This window comes from Medicago sativa, chromosome 8, assembly GCF_051527215.1.
Source record: "Medicago sativa cultivar Bolivia chromosome 8, Bolivia_mono, whole genome shotgun sequence".
NCBI classification, from domain to species: domain Eukaryota; kingdom Viridiplantae; phylum Streptophyta; class Magnoliopsida; order Fabales; family Fabaceae; genus Medicago; species Medicago sativa.
Genome location: NC_140756.1, coordinates 41433237 through 41459807, shown reverse-complemented (window position 1 = coordinate 41459807; position 26571 = coordinate 41433237). Strand labels below are relative to the sequence as shown.

The 26571-nt window shown below is 35.7% G+C and overlaps 3 protein-coding genes and 1 long non-coding RNA gene across 6 annotated transcripts; all 4 read left to right on the top strand.

Moving 5' to 3' along the window:
• Window positions 1–7214: 7214 nt before the first annotated feature.
• Window positions 7215–15622, top strand: LOC146899181 (uncharacterized). Of its 3 annotated transcripts, XR_015022574.1 has the most exons (4): window positions 7215–7439; window positions 7535–8910; window positions 15256–15397; window positions 15483–15609. It is a non-coding gene; the product is annotated as an uncharacterized LOC146899181 (long non-coding RNA). The 3 variants fall into 3 exon arrangements; XR_015022573.1 differs by having other exon boundaries at window positions 7535–7840; window positions 15256–15622; XR_015022572.1 differs by having other exon boundaries at window positions 15256–15622.
• A 63-nt stretch (window positions 15623–15685) lies between these two features.
• Window positions 15686–22369, top strand: LOC146899179 (uncharacterized). Its single transcript, XM_085735174.1, has 2 exons — window positions 15686–16596; window positions 16718–22369. The coding sequence occupies exon 2, from the start codon at window positions 20927–20929 to the stop codon at window positions 22367–22369; it is 1443 nt and encodes a 480-aa protein (XP_085591300.1). The 5' UTR covers window positions 15686–16596; window positions 16718–20926.
• LOC146899180 (uncharacterized) lies at window positions 18720–20627 on the top strand. Its single transcript, XM_085736708.1, has 2 exons — window positions 18720–19160; window positions 19218–20627. The coding sequence occupies exons 1-2, from the start codon at window positions 18720–18722 to the stop codon at window positions 20625–20627; spliced, it is 1851 nt and encodes a 616-aa protein (XP_085592834.1).
• A 68-nt stretch (window positions 22370–22437) lies between the features above and the next one.
• LOC146899178 (uncharacterized) lies at window positions 22438–25799 on the top strand. Its single transcript, XM_085735175.1, has one exon. The coding sequence runs from the start codon at window positions 22438–22440 to the stop codon at window positions 23032–23034; it is 597 nt and encodes a 198-aa protein (XP_085591301.1). The 3' UTR covers window positions 23035–25799.
• Window positions 25800–26571: the final 772 nt, after the last annotated feature.

Here is a 26571-nt window from a genome sequence, read left to right as displayed (position 1 = left end):
TCTGCCTTTGTTAAAAATAGACAAATTATTGATGGGATTCTGATTGCTAATGAGGTGGTTGATGAGGCACGTAAGACTAGGAAAGAATTGATGTTGTTTAAAGTGGACTTTGAGAAAGCTTACGACTTAGTTGACTAGGGGTATCTTGATTCAGTGATGGGCAAAATGTGTTTTCCGACTTTGTGGCGGAAATGGATAAAGGAATGTGTAACGACAGCTACAACTTCTGTTCTTGTCAATGGTAGTCCTACCAATGAATTTCCTCTAGGTAGGGGTCTGGGTCAAGGTGATCCACTTTCACCCTTCATGTTCTTACTGGCAGCAGAAGGACTTAATGTTATGATGAAGGCTATGATTGAGGTGGCGCTGTTTAGTTGTTATAGTGTTGGAACCGGAAATCCGGTGGTTTTATCTCACCTTCAGTTTGCTAATGACACGTTATTGTTAGGTGAAAAAAGTTGGGCTAACGTTCATGCATTGCGGGCAGTTTTAATTATTTTCTAGGCGGTGTTTGGTTTAAAAGTAAATTTTTCCTGCACCACAAAAGGTAACATTCTTTCACTGATTCATGTCAAATTCGTAAAGATCCAAGGAAAGAAAATCATTTTTTTCCGCTGCTTGTTTATGCAATCGATTTTCCTTCGGAGCATTGGTTTAGGTAACACACTTCTTACACTAATTTTAGCCGCACTTTTCTCTTGAACACCTCATTGACTTGGGCGTCAGAGCACGTGATGGAGAAGGACTCGTAACGGACCACAGTGGACGGCTGGAACAATCCATCTGCACAACAGATCTTGTAACAGCCCGATTTTTCGATAGATTTATTTTATTATTTATTTATGTGTGCTCGTATGTGATTATTGCCTCTGTGTGTATTCTTGGTTGGGAATTGTAGAATTCGTGTTAGAGGGTATTTTAGTCATTTTGGACTCAGGGGTATTTTGGTCATTTTACGAATAGGGGTAATTTTGTAATTTGATGAGGATTATTTTTAGTACTTAGTGAAAGTGGTTATTTTACTAAGTTACTAGAGAGAGTGTAGTAATTATTTTATTGCCGGTAAGTGACCGTTAGTAATACATTTTACCGTTAAGTGAGTAGTAACATTTTGGGTTAGAATAGAAATGGGTTAGGCCCATTAAGGCATTGAGAGTTGAGCCCAATTAAGTAAAGCCTATTTAAACACTAGTGTTAGTAGAGAAATAGGGTTTTTACCAACATTTGTCGTTTGGGAAGAGATAGAGACAAGAGAAGTGAAAGGGGTTTGAAGGAGGAGAGCTAGAGGTCCAAGCTTTGGGAGCTAAAGTGAAGCCTTAGCTTGTGTTTGTGGAGAATTAAGGTAAGGGGGTTAGTCTTTACTCATAATCACTTAGTTGTAGCTTCTACCCTAATTTCCTACATAAGTGTTTATTTGAATAATTGATTATTTGTGAAATTAATGGTGAAATTCGTGCTTATGTTGTGATGCAATGTTTGGGTATGTAAATTGGATGTTAATTGAGTGGTTGTTGATGGAATTGCAAGCTTAAATCATGTACATATGTATGCTTTATGGTGAAATTCGTGCTTATGTTGTGATGCAATGTTTGGGTATGTAAATTGGATGTTAATTGAGTGGTTGTTGATGGAATTGCAAGCTTAAATCATGTACATATGTATGCTTTGTGTTTTACCCAAAAATTGATGTTATGAGATGTTGTTGTTGATGAATTATGATGGATTCTTGATTGGTTGTTGTTGTTGATGTTGTGAGGTGTTGTTGTTGATGTTAGAAACCTTGGGTAATCATAATCTTTGATGTTGTTATGAATTTGTGTTGTTCATGAAGTTTTCATAAAAATGGGTCAAATGATGATTTTTGTTGTAAGGATGTTTTGATGCAAGTTTTACATGTTTTTGAGTGTCTTTTCATGTTTAAAAATGTTTGGACAAACCTTGGGGTCAAATTTGGGTATTGGAAAGTCAAAATTGGGGTTTTGGGGTGAAAATGGAGGTTTTCCCGAGACTGAACTGTCATAACTCGCCACCGCACTCGCGAGGCGAGTTGGATGCGAGCAGCAGGGGCTCCCTGGAGCTTACTCGCCTCGCGAGTAAAGTTACTCGCAATGGCGAGTTGCACAGGGCAGTACCCCCTGTTTCGTGTTCTTGCATCTTTTTCCCTCGTCTCTGTTTTGATTTGGTTTTTGGGGTAAACATGAAAGTTCTAGATAATTTTGTTATGTTTCCAATGGCGTTGGTTTGGCTTGAAAATGATTCTTCAATTTTAAGTTATGAGGAAAACACTCTAAGGATGTCTTAGAGGAATTTTACGAAAACTCCGCATAACTACTTTTAAGTCGACCCAAACCTTATGGATTGTTTCCTACTTTCAAACTTGGGTTCTATAAGTTCAATTATGGTTTTCAAACTGTGTTATGTTGGGTCTAACTTGTTTTACTTAGAAAATGGGGAATTATTTGAAAAATGATAAGAGAGACGAACTTTGGGTTTTTCAGGGTTTCGTTGCATTTGGCCGGTGAAACGCCAAAGTATCCTCTACTGCACCCACATGTGGCCTAGAGGTATACTTAGTTGAGGCATTGAACCTTGTTTACTTAGTTTTGGTTCAATACTTCAATTATTTTGAAAATGAGATATTGATAGACGAACTTGGTTGAAAATGGTTCTTTTAAACCAATTATCTTATAAATCTTTCATGAATGGTTTTATATGATTAATTGATGATATGTGGATGATTGTGGACGATTGAATATGATGTTTATCATGAAAAGATGTGTTGTTCCATTTTACTCGGTTTATGAAAAGTATATGGAATTATGATATTTGGTAAGTTGATGTTGATGTGTGCGATGATGACTCTTATGTGAATTATGATTGTTGAATGTGTGGGCATGTATACTTGATAATGCAATGTTGTTGAGATAGTCAATGTAATGGGAGGTGTACTTTTACATTGTCGTTGTGATGTTGAAGTTGTGCATTATCGGGTCGTTGTTGTATGTCCATGCATCATATCATATTGAGTCATATATTGAAATGTAAAAGGAGGTGTACTTTTACATAGTTGTTGTAAGAGGAGGTGTACTCTTACATAGATGTGCAGTTGGCATCTAATGACTGTTGTTCGGTACCGCATGCATGTAAGTGTCGAGAATAGGAGCATTGCATATTGAAACGGAATCTTGATGTGATAGGTGAATGTTGTTTGTTGGTGATAAGTAAATGCTTGATTGTAATATTTGGATTGGATTAATGAATGAATATCTGGAGGTTACTTGTTATGCAAGCTATTTGAAAATAGAATTGTCTTATTCATTTCAATTATTATTTATTGATTATGATTAATGTAATGCTAATCTCCAGTGGTTTGACCGCCTACCTGTCTGTATGGATGGGTAGACGCTGTGCAGGAGTAGTCTGCTTGCGGTGAGTGCTTGGATAGCTGGAGTTAGCCTCCGCTATCATTTTGGAGTTTAGTTTAGGGCTCTGATTAGGTCGAGTCGGTGTCCCTTTCTTTTGTTGGATTTTATCTATGTTGAGGTGTACTCATTGTTGAGACTTTGGAGGATTTTATATTGATGTCGATGTTTGACCATGGCATATGTATTGTTTTGATTTTGGAGATGTATGATTATATCCGCTGTGACTGATGAGATATTATATATATATATATATATATATATGCATGACTGTTGTTATTTTGTTTAGACGTAGCGTCTAATTCTTGAATATTTGCTATATTCACATGTTTTATTGCTTTAATAGAGTTAGGGCGTTACAGATCTCACCCAGCAAACCATCTTCCTAGGTCCAACCTGATCAGAAATTTTAAATAAATCTTTCAATAAAAAAAATTCTTGATAACTTGCAAGTCTTTTAGTATAAGAAAATTTCCAAAAGAAAAAATTGGGTCCTTTTTATAAGAAAATGTCACAACTTTTACGGTGTAGTTAATACTCAAAAGACTTTTCTATCCCTTATTTAATTGTTATCTTTTTAATACTAGTGTGTTAACTCGTGTCATGCACGGAGTGACAAGCTACTAGTTTTTAATCTCTAAAAATAATTTTTTATTTATCAATGAAATTATTTATCCAATGTCTTTTCAATATATGTCCAAATTTTTTATGCCGCAAAGTCAATTAAATGTCCTATGTTTTTTTTATGTTTATTACATATTAGTGTTAAATATATCTATCATATTTTTATGTATCAGGGAAAAGTATATTTCTTTTATTTTTTTATATCTATCAATGAAAAATGTTTTCCTGTTTTTTTATGTATCAATATATTTGTCCTTTGTTTTTTAAGATTTACCAATGACAAATACTTCTCATATGTATCAATGGCTAATATGTTTACAATATTTTTATATTTATCTTATATATTTTTTTATGTTTATCATGACAAACATATGTTATGTGTTTATTATTGACAAATATTTGTCCCATCTTTTATATATTTATCAGTTATAAAAACTTCATAAAAATAAAATGTGATACATGCTTTTTTTTTTTTTACAAGAATGTGATAAATACTTGTCTCCTACTTTTTTTTCAACAATTACAAATATTTGTCCCGTGTTTTTTAATATTTATCATTGATAAATATTTGTCTAATGTTTTCTTGATATTTATCAATGACAAATATTTGTCTCGTGTTTCTTTTTGTATGAATGATTATAGTTGTCCCATTTTTTAATATTTATCAACGATGAACACTTGTCTCATGTTTTTATGTATCAATGACGAATGATAGTAGTCTCGTGTGTGTGTGTGTGTTTTTTTTTTTTATTTCACTGGTATATATTTGTTTCCTATTTTTTTGATAAAAAAAATTGTTTCCTATTTTTTTTCTTCATGTATTAGGAAAAAATATTAGACCTGTGTTTTTTTTTTATTTGTGAGAAATATATGTCTCATGTTTTTTTATACATAATTGACAAATTCCTTCAAAAAAATACATAATGGACAAATATTTCTCTTGTTTTTTTAAGTAGTAGTAGTAACAAATACTTGTCTTGTGATTTTTTTATAATGATCAGATCTAAATATTTATCTCTTGTTTTATAATGTATCAATGACATATATTTATGGCTTAATTGCATGTTTGATCCCTTATGTTTATTTTAGGTTTCAAATTGGTCCTTAATGTTATAAAAGTTTCAAGTTGGTCTCTTACGTTTTAAAGGTTTCAAGTTGATCCAAAACGTTACTCATGTTGGAATAAGTTAGTCCCTTCCACGACATGATATTGAGTTTAATAAAAGAAAAAAAATTAAAAAAAATGTTTTAAAATCGGTTTTCTAAATAAGTTAAATTTCATCACCCTTATTGTCAACTAAATTTTTAAATGGTTAAGTGACGGAAGGGACTAACTTATTCCAACGTGAGTAACGTTTTGGACCAACTTGAAACCTTTAAAACGTAAGGGACCAACTTGAAACTTTTAAAACATAAGGGATCAACTTGAAACCTAAAATAAACACGAGGGACCAAACATGCAATTAAGCCTATATTTATCCAATGGATTTTTTTTATAGTTATTAATGACAAATATTTTTTTTGGTAGATAGACGAAATGACAAAGCCATTATAAACTCGCACACACAAGTGGAGGTGCCGGGGTTCGAACCCCGGTCAAGGCGGCCGACCTAACAATTTCGGCATTTATCCAGTTGAGCTAGGACTTGCGGACATTAATGACAAATATTTAACTCATGTGTGTGTGTATATATGTATATCAATGACAAATACTTGTCATGTATTTTTTTATAGTCACCGCTAATAAATATTTGTTGCATATTTGGCTTTCCACTCTTTTCTATGATGTAGCTGTTATAGATGGTGGTGCGATGAGCGGCTGCTGCCCTCCGCACCACCCCTCCCTTATCTCTCGGCGATTTTATGTCGATGGTTTTGGGGAGGTTGTTCTTGTTCGCCGACATCCTCCACATCGCTGGTGGTTTGGGTCGTCTATTTTCAACAACCACTGCTGGTGGTTTGGGTCGTCTGGTTTCAACAATCAAGGTGAGATCTACCATTCTTTCCGGCGGCCACCTCTGCTCCAACACGATCAACCCTCCTCCGGCTTTCTTTGATTCGCCGTCTCCAAGGGTTGTGGTGGGTGTCGATGGTGGTTTTTGTTTGGACGGTTGCTGCATATCTGGTTTCTCTACAGGTTCGCTTGCTTCACGTTTCAGTTTTGCAAGGATTGGCCTGCTTTGGTTGTTGCCGTTTTCAAAAACGGTCTCGTGATCGATTTTGGATTGTGTGGCTAGAAATGGCCGTGAATTTGCGACGTTTGTCACCGTAAATCGTGGATGTACGATATTCATTACTGTGTTGGCGGTCGAGTTCATATGCCATCCTCAATGTGCCTCGGCTGGGTTTGTATGTTCGCTTGATGTGGGCCAGAAATGGCTAATTAAGATGAGTTGGTGCGCGTGAATTTGTTAATTACCGTGTTGGCGGTCGAATTCACCCCCATTTTCAAGCATTTGTCCGTGGTACTGTAGGACTCGAAAGAGTCGTCAATGCTTGATGTCTTTGTTGCAGGGAGTTGATAGTACGTGATCTTTACACCTGAGCTTAATTGTTACAAATGTTTAGGGTTGAATCCACTTTTTGAATTTTTATTTTTTAGTTTTTGGTTTTTGCCCATTAGGGTTGTTGACTGGGTCAGGTTTTATGTCCCCCCAGTTTTTGATGTAATTTTTTCCTTTTTTTAATAATATATACGAGCAATTGGCAACAGACTAGAATAAGGTACCAATTTAGTTGGACACTATTCTTTATGATGTCATTTTGCTCTTAGCTTATAAAAAAAAAGTTTTGTTGCATATTTTATCTATGTATACGTGATTTCCTTGTATTTTTTTATATGGGTTAATTAAGTTTTTAGTCCCTATAAATATTCACAGTTTTGTTTTTAGTCTCTACAAAATAAAATCACACTTTTTAGTCCCTGTGACATTTTCCTTAAGCATTTCAGGGACTAAAATGCTGATGGAAAATTTTTATAGGGACTAAAAATGTTGATGGAAAATTTTATAGGGACTAAAAATGTTGATGGAAAATTTTATAGGTATTAAAAAGTGTGATTTTATTTTGTAGGAACTAAAAACAAAATTCTGAATATTTACAGGGACCATTTACTTAATTAACCATTTTTATATTTATTAGTGAAATTCATTGTCTATAATCGACTATTAAGCAAAGTAACTCATCTTAGAGTTTTTCATAGATTCTATACATCCTAACTTATTTTTATATTGAATGTGTATTAACTCACCCTTAAACCCAACAGTTTCTTTCTCTTTTGTTATTATTCAACGAACGAAAGCTTCACAGCAAGCAAACGGCACTTACATAATAGTAATACAATACAAGTGGCTCACTCAATATTTTCCTTTTCCAATTAGCCCAGGAAATTTCGTAAGAAACTCCATAAGATTAAATTATTTTTAATTATCATTCAATCAGTTTTTATTGCTTGATTCTTTTCGTTTATTTTCTTCCCCTCTTTTCAGCTTATCTATCGGAAGCAGAATCATAATCTTAAAGTCGGTGTTTTTTCAAAAAGGAATTATTTTATTTTATTTTGGACGCGTTTTCATTTCACCAATTAGTATTCATTATTTTTCTTTATATTCTTCTTAACCTTTGTTCTATCGTCTCTTCTCTCTGTATGTAACTTGCTGCTACTAAGTAAGCACTCTCTGTTTGTTTGTCTTAATTTCTTTTTATTTTCTGATTTTGATTTTTGTTTTGCAGGTTATTTCTCTATGAGAACAACATAATAACAAAGTCTTGGTCTATTTCCTGATTTCTTGGAGGTATGTATGTTTAATTTAATCTCCTTCCTTCCTTCCTTGCTTGATTGCTATTTTACAACTTAATCAATCTCCTTTGGTTGGATTGGATTCATGTATGGATTTCTTGGGTTTCAGTAACTGTTAAAACATCATATATACAAAAAAAAAAAAAAAACTTTGCAAATTTTTTATATTTTACAAGTGTCATTTAGTAATTGTGTTAATGGTTTTTGAGGTGTCTTGTGTTGTGCTTTCTTAAGGTAGCATGTCCGGTGTCGGAAAGCACTTGGGTGACATACTCCCTCCGGTCACATTTATAAGCAAAAAAGTATTTTTTAGATTCATTCAATACTTAATGTATTTGGTCAATATATAGACCAAATTCATTATGTATTCAATGAACCTTAAATGTACATTTTTGCTTATAAATGTGACCGGAGGGAGTAGTTTCTTATAAAAAAAACTCATTTAGTTTATCAAACACAGCCACATAAACTACAACCTATCCAGATCCATTGAAAATGGGGATAAGTTCTTTCAGAATTTTCTTCAGTGGACAAACGGTGTCTTAGTTTACAAATCGAATCCCACGGTAAAAATATCATCAATAGGAGTTGTATTCAGTAGGCGAATCGAACACATAATCTCATTTGATCACTGCACTAAAAGTCTTTCCAACCATAGAGTTGGTACTCTAAATTTGTTGTAATTCCCATCAATGACAATTACAACACGTTCTGGCCTTGCTACAATGCACACATCATGTTCTGCAATCTTTATTGATTAATTTCAAATTAGGAAGTTAGCCGATGAGTTACTTTGAAATTTTTTGAAGAATATAATAACTCAATCAATGTGTGTACTTAATTTTTCTCTGAAATATTTACAAATAGGAACAAGTATGCAAGGGTTATCTATTTTCATATGAACTAGTCACAAAAGTTTCCTTTCTTTATGTATTGACTTGAATATCTTGGTTGATGACTCACTTGCTGATTTTGGATTATGAGGAAAGCCTTTGATTTCACTTAAGTGTTGTTCAACATTCGAGTTGCGATCCGGCAATGACCAAAACGTCAGTGCCACGTGAGGTAAGCTTATACTTTACATGTAGAGGTTTATTTAGCTTAGCAATGACCTCGATAAAATTTTCTTATGATTGAAAAAGCTTGGGAAATGATATTGTCTCTAAAGTTTTTAAAATGCTTCGTATGAGAAGTTTGGGGAAATTTCTAATCATGCAAAACAACCCTATATAGTAAATAGATAAGTCACTTAAAAGCTGGTCAAACGCACCCTAAAACAAATATTAAACCCACATATTTAAAACATACTACCACACATGCATAAAAGTGTTTGTGAAGTGCTCCCCCCAACTTTAAAGTGACCAGTGTACTCACTGCTCTAAGTTGAGTAGCAAAACAGCAGAATTTGTTCAAAATGGGGAGGGGGTTAGTACATGTGGGATGGATCGGCTTGATCTTTAGTTAATGATCCAGTGATAGTCCCTCCACCGCGTCAGATACCTCTACCAAAGCATCATATAAATTGGCGGATGATTGAACAACCTTCAACTTGGCTTCCAAAAGCTTGATTCTGATTGATAAAAGTTTGCACCGTTGGCACTCTCCAGAAGAACCTTCCCCTCTTGCAAAATTACGAGAACTCTCACCAGCTGGTGAACAACCCTATGGCACCAGATAATTCCAGCAGTAGTAATTTAAAATATATTGCTTATGGAAAAAATGGGCAATAAAACAACATTTTGCATACCTTCAGGGAGCACACATCCATACCCCCCTTGGTTTCGTATCCTACAAGAGCACATGCACCTTCACCGCACATACAAGGCCTGAGTTTATCCTCCCACAAAAAGAAATTGCAACCCCACTCCCAGCTCCCCTTTACAATTTCCTGATTCAGTAAGTTCACATAAGACTTCAGAAAGTCAAATTTAATATACAAATTCACATAGTCCACATAAAACTATCTAAAGGGTTAATAAAGTTATATCTAATGGTGAACTCTTGTTTACCTTTGATTTTGGACAACAATAGTACATTCTATTTTTATTTTTAGCTGACTTTGAACGGAATCGTAACATTATTCCATCTTGCACCGGCAAACAATTTTATATTGATCCATCTGCAGCTCAATTGTGCTTAAGAATGAAAGAGATTCACAGCAATTTTATATCACTAAACAGAACAAAGGCTTAAAATTGAAGTGAAAAAAGGTACTGCGGCGGAGAATTGGTGTGGGGTAGTTAATAATGTTAATTATCTAATATACTTGTCAAAAAAAAAAATTATCTAATATAAATTTTTGTCAATGGATTGAAACCCCTACGCTTGTACTCATACTTAAGCTTGGAACCACTCGCCCCAGCAGGTGTCCCATCTTTTGCCTTGATAGTAGGAATATTAACTACTTAGCCAAATCAAAGCATCACAGGCCAAACAAACACAATAACAGGCGCCCAAAAATTCTACAAAGTGATTATAACAATTATGTTATATTGCTATATCAAACAATCAACAAAGTTTCTAATTTATTCACACATTTTTTTTTTAAAAAGCTAAACTATCCCACCTAAATTGGAAATTTATTCACACATTCATGAAAGTATTTAACTTGTTTTAGACTATTTACCAAAATTTGAGCCTCTTGAAGTAATAATCCTAAGAAATCTTTACATTCTCATTATTCAAGTTATTACATTTTATTTTGCCCTTCAAAATACAATTAAGAAATATACATGACTAACGGTATTAATAATTAAAAATATTAATAAATTTTGTACCCACAAAAATTATTACTTTACCAACTATAAAAATCATATATTAATTTTACATCGATTTCTAAAACACATCTATTATCAAAACATTGAAACTATATATATATATATATATATATATATATATATATATATTTCAAATCAACATGATTACCTAAACGAGTGATTTTGACCTCATATTTCAAATGAGCGATTTTGGTTCCATATTTACCCCTTTCGTATGTTATGTCCATTTTTTCTAAAATAGTTTTAACATCTGATGTTTTTAATTTTTTTGATTCTGGCAAGTTCAACTCTTTTTTCAAGTCAAAGATAAATTGAGGAAATTTTCCTTTATGAGAGATTGCTAAACTACTAGTTCCGGTATTTTCCATACCAATAACATACGCTACCTCTCTAACACTAAAAGAAAAGGAAGCATAGTTGTTCAACACAAAAACTTTCGTGCCGGTTCATAAATGTCACAGAAACTGGAAATCAATGTAGCAGAACTTTCTCTACCATTTTCTATTTCTAAGAAACCTCTGAAAACAGAGTTCCTCATCAGAGCCTTTTTTTCAGGAGTTAAGTTACGAGTCAGACACAAGAGTGTTTGTAAGCTTGCACATAGCTTAACAGGCTGACTCGTTTTTGTATCCTACAAAAAAAATTAACAAAATAAACTGCGGAACTTTCTCCAATGTGGCGCGTAACGCCGACTCTCAAAATTAAACATAAATTCCAACAACATACATAAATACTAAACACACAACGGGTTTTTATCCTGCAAATAGCGGCCGCTATTTCCGCTTCTCTAAATAGCGGAAAGCGGCCTTATAGCATAGCGGAGAGGTGGTCTGACGCCCCGCTATAGCGCCGCTATTAACATCATAGCTTTTTACATTGTAATTTGTAATATCATACCTTTGTTGACATTGCCATTGAAGAGGAGCCTCTTGCACCAAATTATCACCACTACAGAAACACACACACACACACACACACCAATTAGAAATTCCCCCATTTTCAATGAAACACTTGTTATAATACCACCGTTTTGATTCACTTTTACCCACTAAAAAAAATTTATTGCACACCGCTTCCCAAGTTACTTCATTCTTCTTTTTGCACACCGCTTCCCAAGTTACTTCATTCTTCTTTCGAAAATCGACGACTTTGTTGACATCAATGCCATCCAAAGTCACGTGTTACTGCCAAGCCTGGGGTTCACAAACACCCAAGAGCTGATAGGGATGAAGATAGTGATGACAGACTTTGCTGTGATGGGTTTCTTGAACTGAAAAGCTTCTATCCTCCAAGTCACATTGTTGATTTGGTCGATGAAGCAGAAAAACTTGTAGACAAATACAAGCATTACAAGCCTATGATTGCAGACAAAACTCATACGAAATTGTATTCATGTTTGAATCGTAAGGCAGCATTTCGTGAAGAGTCAAGCGACAACGATATATATTGCCCAAAGGCTAAAAATGTACGTCCTGAGGCTGAAAAGGGGATACCCCCTAAACGAGGGTTGAACCTAACTTGTTTTCTTTTACCTTCTAATCTTTGATTCCCTCCTCCTTTTGATGCTTGCCTACATGATGTTTATGGTTGCTTGCTGGATCTTTTTGACTATCGCCTTTGCTAGTGTTATCATGTTTAGTTTGGAATAGTCTCATTTAGTAGCTTTATATATTGGTTACTGCACTGCTTGTTTGCTTGCTCTCTTCATTTAAAGAAAAAACATGCTTGTCTAGTCTTATTTATGATGACTATTACTGACTATGTCATTGAGACACACAAATTGCAGGCTTTTATTATAATATTAGCAATTACTAATATTCGTTGTAAAAAAAAAAGTATGTTAGCAATTACTTTTTTTTAGCAATTTTACAACGTATATTAGCAATTAGTATTATTCGTTGTAAAAAAAAAAGTATGTTAGCAATTACTTTTTTTTTTTACAACGAATATTAGTAATTGTTAATATTATAATAAAAGCCTGCAATTTGTGTGTGTCAATGACATAGTCAGTAATGGTCATCATAAATAAGACTAGACAAGCATGTTTTTTCTTTAAATGAAGAGAGCAAGCAAACAAGCAGTGCAGTAACCAATATATAAAGCTACGAAATGAGACTATTCCAAACTAAACATGATAACACTAGCAAAGGCGGTAGTCAAAAAGATCTAGCAAGCAACCATAAACAGCATGTAGGCAAGCATCAAAAGGAGGAGAGCAACAAAGATTAGAAGGTAAAAGAAAACAAGTTAGGTTCAACCCTCGTTTAAGGGGTATCCCTTTTTCAGCCTCAGGACGTACATTTTTAGCCTTTGGGCAATATATATCATTGTCGCTTGACTCTTCACGAGATGCTGCCTTACGATTCAAACATGAATACAATTTCTTATGAGTTTTGTCTGCAATCATAGGCTTGTAATGCTTGTATTTGTCTACAAGTTTTTCTGCTTCATCTACCAAATCAACAATGTGACTTGGAGGATAGAAGCTTTTCAGTTCAAGAAACCCATCATAGCAAAGTCTGTCATCACTATCTTCATCCCTATCAGCTCTTTGGGTGTTTGTGAACCCCAGGCTTGGCAGTAACACGTGACTCTGGATGGCATTGATGTCAACACAGTTGTCGATTTTTGAAAGAAGAATGAAGTAACTTGGGAAGCGGTGTGCAAAAAGAAGAATGAAGTAACTTGGGAAGCGGTGTGCAATAAATTTTTTGTAGTGGGTAAAAGTGAATCAAAACGGTGGTATTATAACAAGTGTTCCATTGAAAATGGGGGAATTTCTAATTGGTGTGTGTGTGTGTGTTTCTGTAGTGGTGATAATTTGGTGCAAGAGGCTCCTCTTCAATGGCAATGTCAACAAAGGTATGATATTACAAATTACAATGTAAAAAGCTATGATGTTAATAGCGGCGCTATAGCGTGGCGTCAGACCACCTCTCTGCTATGCTATAAGGCTGCTTTCCGCTAATTAGAGAAGCGGAAATAGCGACCGCTATTTGCAGGATAAAAACCCGCCGCGTGTTTAGTATTTATGTATGTTGTTGGAATTTATGTTTAATTTTGAGAGTCGGCATTACGCGCCACATTAGAGAAAGTTCCGCAGTTTATTTTGTTAATTTTTTTTGTAGTATACAAAAACGAGTCAGCTTGTTAAGCTATGTGCAAGCTTACAAACACTCGTGTGTCTGACCCGTAACTTAACTCCTGAAAAAAAGGCTCTGACGAGGTACTCTGTTTTCAGAGGTTTCTTTGAAATAGAAAATGGTAGAGAAAGTTCTGCTACATTGATTTCCAGTTTCTGTGACATTTATGAACCGGCAACGAAAGTTTTTGTGTTGAACAACTATGCTTCCTTTTCTTTTTGTGTTAGAGAGGTAGCGTATATTATTGGTATGGAAAATACCGGAACTAGTAGTTTAGCAATCTCTCATGAAGGAAAATTTCCTCAATTTATCTTTGACTTGAAAAAAGAGTTGAACTTGCCAGAATCAAAAAAATTAAAAACATCAGATGTTAAAACTATTTTAGAAAAAATGGACATAACAGACGAAAGGGGTAAATATGGAACCAAAATCGCTCATTTGAAATATGAGGTCAAAATCACTCGTTTAGGTAATCATGTTGATTTGAAATATATATATATAGTCTCAATGTTTTGATAATCGATGTGTTTTAGAAATCGATGTAAAATTAATATATGATTTTTATAGTTGGTAAAGTAATAATTTTTGTGGGTACAAAATTTATTAATATTTTTAATTATTAATACCGTTAGTCATGTATATTTCTTAATTGTATTTTGAAGGGCAAAATAAAATGTAATAACTTGAATAATGAGAATGTAAAGATTTCTTAGGATTATTACTTCAAGAGGCTCAAATTTTGGAAAATAGTCTAAAACAAGTTAAATACTTTCATGAATGTGTGAATAAATTTCCAATTTAGGTGGGCTAGTTTAGCTTCTTAAAAAAAAATGTGTGAATAAATTAGAAACTTTGTTGATCGTTTGATATAACAATATAGCATAATTGTTATAATCACTTTGTAGTATTTTTGGGCGCCTGTTGTTGTGTTTGTTTGGCCTGTGATGCTTTGATTTGGCTAAGTAGTTAATATTTCTACTATCAAGGCAAAAGATGGGACACCTGCTAGGGCGAGTGGTTCCAAGCTTAAGGATGAGTACATGCGTAGGGGTTTCAATCCATTGACAAAAATTTATATTAGATAATTTTTCTGACAAGTATATTAGATAATTAACATTATAAACTACCCCACACTCATTCTCCGCCGCAGTACCTTTTTTCACTTCAATTTTAGGCCTTTGTTCTGTTTAGTGATATAAAATTGTTGTGAATCTCTTTCATTGGAATCTCTTTCATTCTTAAGCACATTGAGCTGCAGATGGATCAATATAAAATTGTTTGCCAGTGCAAGATGGGAATAATGTTACGGTTCCGTTCAAAATCAGCTAAAAATAAAAATAGAATGTACTATTGCTGTCCAAAATCAAAGGTAAACAAGAGTTCACCATTAGATATAACTTTATTAATCCTTTAGATAGTTTTATGTGGACTATGTGAATTTGTATATTAAATTTGACTTTCTGAAGTCTTATGTGACCTTACTGAATCAGGAAATTGAAAAGGGGAGCTGGGAGTGGGGTTGCAATTTCTTTTTGTGGGAGGATAAACTCAGGCCTTGTCTGTGCGGTGAAGGTGCATGTGCTCTTGTACGATACGAAACCAAGGGGGGGTATGGATGTGTGCTCCCTAAAGGTATGCAAAATGCTGTTTTATTGCCCATTTTTTCCCTAAGCAATATATTTTAAATTACTACTGCTGGAATTATCTGGTACCATAGGGTTGTTCACCAGTTGGTGAGAGTTCTCGTAATTTTGCAAGAGGGGAAGGTTCTTCTGGAGAGTGCCAACGATGCAAACTTTTATCAATCAGAATCAAGCTTTTGGAAGCCAAGTTGGAGGTTGCTCAATCATCCGCCAATTTATACGATGCTTTGGTAGAGGTATCTGACGCAGTGGAGGGACTATCACTGGATCATTAACCAAAGATCAAGCCGATCCATCCCACATGTACTAACCCCCTCCCCATTTTGAACAAATTCTGCTGTTTTGCTACTCAACTTAGAGCAGTGAGTACACTGGTCACTTTTAAGTTGCGGGGAGCACTTCACAAACACTTTTATGCATGTGTGGTAGTATGTTTTGAATATGTGGGTTTAATATCTGTTTTAGGGTGCGTTTGGCCCAGCTTTTGAGTGACTTATCTATTTACTATATAGGGTTGTTTTGCATGATTAGAAATTCCCCCAAGCTTCTCATACGAAGCATTTTAAAAACTTTAGAGACAATATCATTTCCCAAGCTTTTTCAATCATAAGAAATTTTTATCGATGTCATTGCTAAGCTAAATAAACCTCTACATGTAAAGTATAAGTTCACCTCACGTGGCACTGACGTTTTGGTCATTGCCGGATCGCAACTCGAATGTTGAACAACACTTAAGTGAAATCAAAGGTCTTCCTCATAATCCAAAATCAGCGAGTGAGTCATCAACCTAGATATTCAAGTCAATACATAAAGAAAGGAAACTTTTGTGACTAGTTCATATGAAAATAGATAACCCTTGCATACTTATTCCTATTTGTAAATATTTCAGAGAAAAATTAATTAATGTGCTTAAGAATGAAAGAGATTCCAATGAAAGAGATTCACAGCAATTTTATATCACTAAACAGAACAAAAGCCTAAAATTGAAGTGAAAAAAGGTACTGCGGTAGTTAATAATGTTAATTATCTAATATACTTGTCAAAAAAAAATTATCTAATATAAATTTTTGTCAATGGATTGAAACCCCTACGCCTGTTTGCCGGTGCAAGATGGGGATAATGTTACGGTTCCGTTCAAAGTCAGCTAAAAATAAAAATAGAATGTACTGTTGTTGTTCAAAATCAAAGGTAAACAAGAGTTCACCATTAGATATAACTTTATTAGCCCTTTAGATAGTTTTATGTGGACTATGTGAATTTGTATATTAAATTTGACTTTCTCAAGTCTTATGTGAACTTACTGAATCAGGAAATTGAAAAGGGGAGCTGGGAGTGGGGTTGCAATTTCTTTTTGTGGGAGGATAAACTCAGGCTTTGTCTGTGCGGTGAAGGTGCATGTGCTCTTGTACGATACGAAACCAAGGGGGGTATGGATGTGTGCTCCCTGAAGGAATGCAAAATGCTGTTTTATTGCCAATTTTTTCCCTAAGAAATATATTTTATATTACTACTGCTGGAATTATCTGGTACCATAGGGTTGTTCACCAGCTGGTGAGAGTTCTCGTAATTTTGCAAGAGGGGAAGGTTCTTCTGGAGAGTGCCAACGGTGCAAACTTTTATCAATCAGAATCAACCTTTTGGAAGCCAAGTTGGAGGTTGCTCAATCATCCGCCAATTTATACGATGCTTTGGTAGAGGTATCTGACGCGGTGGAGGGACTATCACTGGATCATGAACCAAAGATCAAGCCGATCCATCCCACATGTACTAACCCCCTCCCCATTTTGAACAAATTCTGCTGTTTTGCTACTCAACTTAGAGCAATGAGTACACTGGTCACTTTTAAGATGGGGGGAGCACTTCACAAACACTTTTATGCATGTGTGGTAGTATGTTTTAAATATGTGGGTTTAATATCTGTTTTAGGGTGCGTTTGGCCCAACTTTTGAGTGACTTATCTATTTACTATATAGGGTTGTTTTGCATGATTAGAATTGTTGGATATTTGTATGTTGGCTTCACTTTTGCCTAAAACAAATATTCACTTCAGTTGTGGAACACAATGTTCCAACATCAAGAGTTGTTCTGTACGTTCTGGGCTTGACCTATGTTTACGCACGCGCTTGCTTGATTGAAGGAATCTACACCAGCATGTGTTGGTATGAACCGTGTGCAATTATGAAGAGTTCAGAACATATGTGATTTCTTAAGGAATTGTTGAAATGACTTAGGAAAGAATTTTTAATGTGACTTCTAATAAGCCTACTTTATAGGAGTTTCTCTATCCGTCCATATTGCTTAATGAAGAAGTCACTGATCTGATCTGAAGCATGATTGAAGGAATGACACGCCTTGCTTCAGTCTATAAAGGAGGCTGCAAGACCTGAATTTCATTCAAGACATTGGTTTACAAAATAGAGTTTTGTTTAGGTTTTGAGTCTTATATCTTGTGAGCCTTTCGTGTATCATCTTGATACATGTTTAGGACTGTGCTTTGAGTTGTAATACTGTACACTACTCCGAAGCTTTTAAGCAAGGAGCTAGGTAGATTGTGAACTGCATCTAAGCTTTTAAGCAAGGTTGCAAGTTGTTATTTTTGAGGGTAACCTCATTTGATTTGAGTCTGTAATTTGGGAATCACAGGGGATTGTGATCAGTTGTAAGGGAGTGAGATGGGATCTCAGATCTAGGAGTTCCTAGGTTGAAGTCTAGTTTGAGTACGGACTGCACTAGTGGATTTCCTTCCTGGCTTGGTAGCCCCCAGAGTAGGTGACGTTGCACCGAACTGGGTTAACAATTTCTCTGTGCCTCTTTTCTTTCTTGTCTGTTATTCTGTTTTTATTATATTTGTGATTGTTAGCTTAATGTTCTAAACATCTTATACAACATCTATTTATTGTGTCCTGTGTTGGAACATCGTTTGGAACATCGTAAGTCTAACGTGCCAGAATTTCAATTGGCATCAGAGCAGGCACCCTGCCTGTTATTGGGTGAGATCCAGAGGAGATCTATTCTGGCAATATGGAGAAAGAAGGAGGTTTTGTTAACAGACCACCGTTACTAGATGGAACAAATTATGACTACTGGAAGTCACGTATGAGTGCCTATCTCAAGTCTATTGACAACAAAACTTGGAAAGCAGTGTTAAAAGGTTGGGAACATCCTGTGGCACTTGACAAAGATGGAAACAAGACTAGTGTTCTAAAATCAGAAGAAAAGAAGATTGGACTACAGCTGAGGATGAAGCTTCTCTTGCTAATTCTAAGGCTCTAAATGCTATCTTAAACGGGGTTGACCAAAATGTGTTCAGAATGATTAAACAATGCAATATTGCTAAAAAGGCATGGGAAATTCTGGAAATTACTTATGAAGGCACCTCTGGAGTGAAAAAATCTAGATTACAACTTCTAACCACTCAGTTTGAAAAACTGACCATGAAGGAAGATGAGAGTATCCAAGAATTCTACATGAACATTCTTGACATTGCTAATGCTTTTGATACTCTTGGGGAAAAGATGTCTGAAGAAAAACTGATCAGAAAAATTCTCAGGTCTCTTCCTAAAATATTCGACATGAAAGTCATTGCTATAGAAGAAGCTCAGAACATTTCTGAAATGAAGATAGAAGAGCTCATTGGATCTCTACAGGATTTTGAAATCATCGTCAACAATAGGGTTGAAAAGGAAGTTTACTCTACTGGCATTAAAAAAACTCAAGGGAATCCTGGAAATAATGAAAACTTGACTGAATCTGTAGTTCTCCTATGAAAACTGTTCAACAAAATTGTGAGTTTGGCAACAAATAGTCAGAACACTAGATCCAACATCAGAGAAAAGCAGAAAGACAAGGAAGATCAATGTCGTGAATGTGGAGGTTTTGGTCACATAACAACAGAATGTACTAACTTTTACAAGAAAAGCTTCAATGATGCTTGGTCTGTGAAAGATGTGTCTGAAAGATTAAATGAAGGTATGTTCTCTAGACAAGTAACTGCTCTAACAGGAAAAATCTACTCTGATGATGAGTCTTGTGATGAAGAATTGGAGTATGATGATCTAGTTACTGCATATAAGGATCTGCATGCTAGAAGCACTGAAATCTGTAAAATGTTAGGAGAACAAAAGAAGATAAATAATCAACTCCTTGCAGATAAAAATGCTCTTCTGACAAAGGTATCTGAACTCAATGTTGAGGTAACATGTTTAAACTCTCAAATTGGAGAGTTAAAAATACAAGTTGAAAATGAGTCTACATTTCTGAATAATGTTGCAGAAGGTGAAGGCAAGAGACAAACAAAAGGTATTTATTTCAATTATCAATCTCTGAATCGAAAACAACGCAACAAAAAAATTGCATATGCTGTGGAAGATCATGGATTGATAAAAGAAGAACCTAAAAGGCATAATAAGGTTACAGACACTTCAGGAAATGGTGGAACCTCTGATAACAAGACTATGTTGGAACCTTCTCAACAACATCTGTATGAGAAAAAGAGAACTCGCCTTTGGATTTGTCATCATTGTAAGAGAAAAGGCCACATTAGACCTTTCTGCTACAAACTATACAGTTATCCAAGTAAATTCAATCACAAATGGATGCCTAAGAGTGACAATGTTGGCTTGGTAGGACACACATCTAAAAAGTCAACATCAAAAGAAGTTTGGTATTTTGACAGTGGTTGTTCCAAACATATGACTGGGAATGACAGCTATTTTGAATACATAAGACCTTGTGAGAAAGGGTATGTAACCTTTGGTGATGATGGTAGGGGAGAAATACGAGGTAAAGGTAAGTTGATCAGTAATTATCTACCCAAACTTGATAATGTTTTATTTGTTGAAGGACTCTTCTCAAATTTAATCAGTGTGAGTCAGCTGTGTGACCAAGGTCTGGAGGTAAGATTCAACAAACTTGGTTGCAGGGTAACAAATGAGGAGGGACTAGTTCTTATGAAAGGAAAAAGGACTAAGAATGACTGCTACAAATGGATCTCAGAAGAACATGTTGACATGTTGGATAGGATGCTGAAACATCAGAAAGATCAAAGGACATCACACTCTCAAGAAGTAACAAGAGGTTCACAGAGAGACTCACCTCTAGAAATTAATATACTTCAAAAGAATCTAAGTGGAAATCCTAGAGAAGGAATCAGCTGCATCCCTATAGAAGGAATAGTAAGTGACGAATTTGAAGAGTTATTGGATCTCAAAAAAAATTAAAAAATAAAGGACAGACTGGACATTTCTCTACGGAAGAGGTTATAGCAGTTAACTAAGGGAAAGCGTGCAAAAGAAGGTTGTGCTTCAGGATACTTATTGGTGCACGCATATTTAGGCGGTTTTTCCCAATTAATTTCTCTCTCTCTACCAACCGCAATCATATCACACATATCACTCCTAACCCTTGTCATTCTCTTCTTTCTCTCGAAACCTCTCAAAACCGTTCACACTCTTTCTTCTCCAAATCAATCTTCAATTTTCCTTTCTCACCCATTCGATATCATCTTTTTTACTTCGTCATGAAATTCAAAAAGGACACCTCTGTTTCCTCTGAAATGAAAGCCGCCGCTACACGTGAAACCAGTTCCTCTGCTCCTAAGATGGTCAAGCCACTCAACATTGTCCCTCCTACAAAATCTATGAAGAAAACTGCTGAGAAGTCCTCCACTAAGAAGATGACGACCACAAAGAAGGGTGAATCCAAGCAAGCCCTAACCATGACAGATCTCTATGAAAAAGAGAATCCTTTTAAGGCGGCGGAGAAAGGTTATGCTGCTAGTGATACTAATGCTGGTGACGATTCAAAGATCTCCTCAGATGTTGCAACACCTAGTCGTGAGAAAGGTAATCCCGTTTCTACTCAAATTCCTGGTGAACCTGTATCTGATAGAAAACTAGGGTTAGAAGACCTGAATGATGCTATAGAAAGTACCGAGAACATGAATTTAGATAAACCGGAGAAAGAAACTGGTACTGAGGCCTCAGTTGAAAATACTAAAGAAACCCTAGCTCAAGAGAATGTTGAACCGGATGTTAGCACATCCCTGGGTCAACTTGCTAAGTCATCTGGTGAAGAAGAGGATGTGAGTGTTGAAAAAGTACCTAGTGTTGAGTCAGATTCTGAAAAGGAGATTGGTCCCGAAAGGACTGTGGAGAAAGCTCAAACAGAAGAGGGTAGTGTCTCTGGTGATGGTTCTAAAAGAAATGATGAAGAAGCAGAAGAAAGTGATAAAGATGTGGTAGATGTTGATAAACTCAATCTGGAGGATGTTCCTCAGACACAGACCCTTGATAATAGCATGGCCAAGAGACTAAGAAGTAACAAAGGTAAGGTTGTTCCTGCTGTTAGCCAAACCTCAAAGAAGACGGATACCACTGTAACTAAAACACCCAACAGAAGGACAAAGTCTGTTGGTGTTGGCCCAAAGAAAAGTTGGAGTAAAGTGATGGTGAAAGCTACTGCTGGAAGTTTGAAAAAGAGAAAAGTTGTCTCTTCAAGTGAATCTGAGTATGATGTTGAGAAGGATGTTCCAAACATCATTCCCTCTGACTTCAAGAAAACTGATAAGAAAGACCTACAGGTGGTTGAAGACTTGCCCATCGACAAAGTGTCATTTCATCTTCCAAGCATTGCTCAGAGGTGGAAATTTATTTACCATAGGAGACTTGCTTTAGAAAGAGAACTGAGTGAAGAGGCCTTGAAGATTGAAGAGGTAATGAGTTTGATCAAAGAGGCTGGTCTGGAAAAAACAGTGTGCAAGCTAGGAGAGTGCTATGAAAAGCTGGTTCGAGAATCTCTGGTAAATATTCCCAAGGATTGTGATAATCCTCTCAGGAAAGATTATCAAAAGGTATACGTTAGAGGAGAATGTGTCAACTTCTCCCCCAACATCATCAATAGCTTTCTAGGTGTCGAAGGAGGTGCTGCTGAAGTGGAAGCCACTGACAATCAGATTTGCTAAAAGAGATCACAGCCAATAAGGTGAAAGTTTGGCCAAAGAAAGGGAAGATTTCCTCAGGAAAATTAAGCATGAAGTATGCTGTTCTGAACCGAATTGGAGCTGCAAACTGGGTTCCCACTACTCACTCCTCAGACATTGCAACAGGTTTGGGTAAATTTATTTATGCCATAGGAACTAAAACAAAGATGGATATTGGTCGTTATGTGTTTGAACAAACTGTAAAGCATGCCAAGACTGATGCTGTCAGATTCCCAATTGCTTTTCCTACCTTGCTTTGTAATATTATGCTTAGTCAACATCCTGGTCTCATCTCTGTTGATGATATGCCAATGAAGAGGGAATCTCCTCTTACTTTTCATCAGAAACTTTTTGGAGATAATCATGCTCCAGATCTTGTTGGAACATCTGCTTCTGTTCCTAGTACAGGTATTATGACAAAGGAAGAGATCATTGCAGCCTTGAAGGACACATGTGCTATGCTGGATGAGAGGAAGGCTAAGTTTGAACTGATGATCCATGCCCTGGAAGGAGAGGAAGCTGGTACAGAAGATAAGGAGCTGGAGAGTGAAAAGGAAGTTGAGGATGAATCTGAGAATGAAGATGAGGAAGCTAATGACAAGTATGAAGAAGAAGCATCTGGGAGCAGCTCTGTGGCAGAAGAATAATTTTTCTGTTTCTTTTGTTATGTTTGGATTGTTTTTGTTGTTTTTGTGGGATATGCCTTGGATATTTTGAACACCTTATGTGTTATGGTCTGTACCTGAATACTTTCTTCTTAATCTTGGTACTCTTATATTCTGACCATCTGTGGAAGTTGAAGACTGTTTTATGTAAGTATTTGGTATTCTTATTTTGGCATATTTTATGGCTAAAAAGGGGGAGTAAATGTATGATTCTAGTTGTGTTAAGTGATGTTGGAACACATCACTTCTCTGCATTCTATATGTGCACTTAGTTGTTGTCTGCAATCCCTTGATCTGGTGTTTAAGTATTTATGTATGTGCTTATTGTTGTTGAGACATCAAACTTCTGGTATTCTGGTACTATAAGGAATGTGCGCATGTATGAGGAATTTTTTTTTGCATGATCTTCAACAACAAATTTCTGCTAGTTTGCATGTATTTAGGGGGAGTAAAAGATATCTATTTGTGCTCCTTGAGGGGGAGTAAACTTCCGTGTCCCTGAATGTTCTTGTGGATGTTGGAACATCTTGATGGTTTGAGCTACTAAACGTTGTTTCTTATATTTCTCTAAGTAGCATGTTGTGACAGTTGACTGTCTGTTTAGGATGTACAGGAATTTATTTTTCCTTATACGTCCTCTGCTGCAAGACTCTGATTTTCTCTCTGAGACCTTTTAGTTTCTCTTGTCTGCATAATTCCATATGTTAATTGTTGTGTGAAAATAATGGAAGCAGAATCTGAGACTTGTAATATAATTCTTCCAAGTCCTGAAGATTTGTGTGATGACTGAAGAATTGTATTTTGGTATCTCTTGGAAGTATGAGAATGTGAACCTTTCTTCAAGGAAGATTTTAATTGTGAAGATTGAAGGAAAGGTTGCGTGTGCTATCTCTCTGTTTTAACAGGTGTGGGCTGAATTTGTTTTAGCCAAAAATTTGCCAAAGGGGGAGATTGTTGGATATTTGTATGTTGGCTTCACTTTTGCCTAAAACAAATATTCACTTCAGATGTGGAACACAATGTTCCAACATCAAGAGTTGTTCTGTACGTTCTGGGCTTGACCTATGTTTACGCACGCGCTTGCTTGATTGAAGGAATCCACACTAGCATGTGTTGGTATCAACCGTGTGCAATTATGAAGAGATCAGATCATATGTGATTTCTTAAGGAATTGTTGAAATGACTTAGGAAAGTATTTTTAATGTGACTTTTAATAAGCCTACTTTATAGGAGTTTCTCTATCCGTCCATATTGCTTAATGAAGAAGTCACTGATCCGATCTGAAGCATGATTGAAGGAATGACACGCCTTGCTTCAGTCTATAAAGGAGGCTGCAAGACCTGAATTTCATTCAAGACATTGGTTTACAAAATAGAGTTTTGTTTAGGTTTTGAGTCTTATATCTTGTGAGCCTTTCGTGTATCATCTTGATACATGTTTAGGACTGTGCTTTGAGTTGTAATACTGTACACTACTCCGAAGCTTTTAAGCAAGGAGCTAGGTAGATTGTGAACTGCATCTAAGCTTTTAAGCAAGGTTGCAAGTTGTTATTTTTTAGGGTAACCTCATTTGATTTGAGTCTGTAATTTGGGAATCACAGGGGATTGTGATCAGTTGTAAGGGAGTGAGATGGGATCTCAGATCTAGGAGTTCCTAGGTTGAAGTCTAGTTGGGGTAGGTCCTAGGTCACAAGTGCAAACGTGGTTTGCTGAGAGCTTTTGAATACGGACTGCACTAGTGGATTTCCTTCCTGGCTTGGTAGCCCCCAGAGTAGGTGACGTTGCACCGAACTGGGTTAACAATTTCTCTGTGCCTCTTTTCTTTCTTGTCTATTATTCTGTTTTTATTATATTTGTGATTGTTAGCTTAATGTTCTAAACATCTTATACAACATCTATTTAATGTGTCCTGTGTTGGAACATCGTTTGGAACATCGTAAGTTTAACGTGCCAGAATTTCAAGAAATTCCCCCAAACTTCTCATACGAAGCATTTTAAAAACTTTAGAGACAATATCATTTCCCAAGCTTTTTCAATCATAAGAAAATTTTATCGAGGTCATTGCTAAGCTAAATAAACCTCTACAAGTAAAGTATCAGTTCACCTCACGTGGCACTGACGATTTGGTCATTGCCAGATCGCAACTCGAATGTTGAACAACACTTAAGTGAAATCAAAGGTCTTCCTCATAATCCAAAATCAGCAAGTGAGTCATCAACCAAGATATTCAAGTCAATACATAAAGAAAGGAAACTTTTGTGACTAGTTCATATGAAAATAGATAACCCTTGCATACTTGTTCCTATTTGTAAATATTTCAGAGAAAAATTAAGTACACACATTGATTGAGTTATTATATTCATCAAAAAAATTTCAAAGTAACTCATCGGCTAACTTCCTAATTTGAAATTAATCAATAAAGATTGCAGAACATGATGTGTGCATTGTAGCAAGGCCAGAACATGTAATTGTCATTGATGGGAATTACAACAAATTTAGAGTAATAACTCTATGGTTGGAAAGGCTTTTAGTACAATGATCAAATGAGATTATGTGTTCGATTCGCCTACTGAATACAACTCCTATTGATGATATTTTTACTGTGGGATTCGATTTGTAAACTATGACACCATTTGTCCATTGAAGAAATTTCTGAAAGAACTTATCTCCATTTTCAATGGATCTGGATAGGTTGTAGTTTATGTGGCTGTGTTTGATAAACTAAATGAGTTTTTTTATATGTAACTTAGTCTTTCAAGTGAATGAAACCTTTCCCATACCGACTTCTTTTCTCATCGGGTTGAAAAACCAAAGGTCCCATTAACTTCCTTAAGTATATTAAAGGAATATAATGTTTCAATTTCTCTTGATTCTCAGTTGATTAAATTTATTGTATGATAATACCACCGTTTTGATTCACTTTTACCCACTAAAAAAAAATTATTGCACACCGCTTCCCAAGTTACTTCATTCTTCTTTCAAAAATCGACGACTTTGTTGACATCAATGCCATCCAAAGTCACGTGTTACTGCCAAGCCTGGGGTTGACAAACACCCAAGAGCTGATAGGGATGAAGATAGTGATGACAGACTTTGCTGTGATTGGTTTCTTGAACTGAAAAGCTTCTATCCTCCAAGTCACATTGCTGATTTGGTAGATGAAGCAGAAAAACTTGTAGACAAATACAAGCATTGCAAGCCTATGATTGCAGACAAAACTCATAAGAAATTGTATTCATGTTTGAATCGTAAGGCAACATCTCGTGAAGAGTCAAGCGACAACGATATATATTGCCCAAAGGCTAAAAATGTACGTCCTGAGGCTGAAAAGGGGATACCCCCTAAACGAGGGTTAAACCTAACTTGTTTTCTTTTATCTTCGCGCTTTATTTTTTCTCTTATACTTGTCTAGGTTTGCGTATGTGTTTAAAATTCTTGCAACGTGAGTGGTGAGACAAGTCCATTACCCAGACTTGAGAGAACCATAAGATAGGATGGTGGTAAACTCATGTGCTTTGAC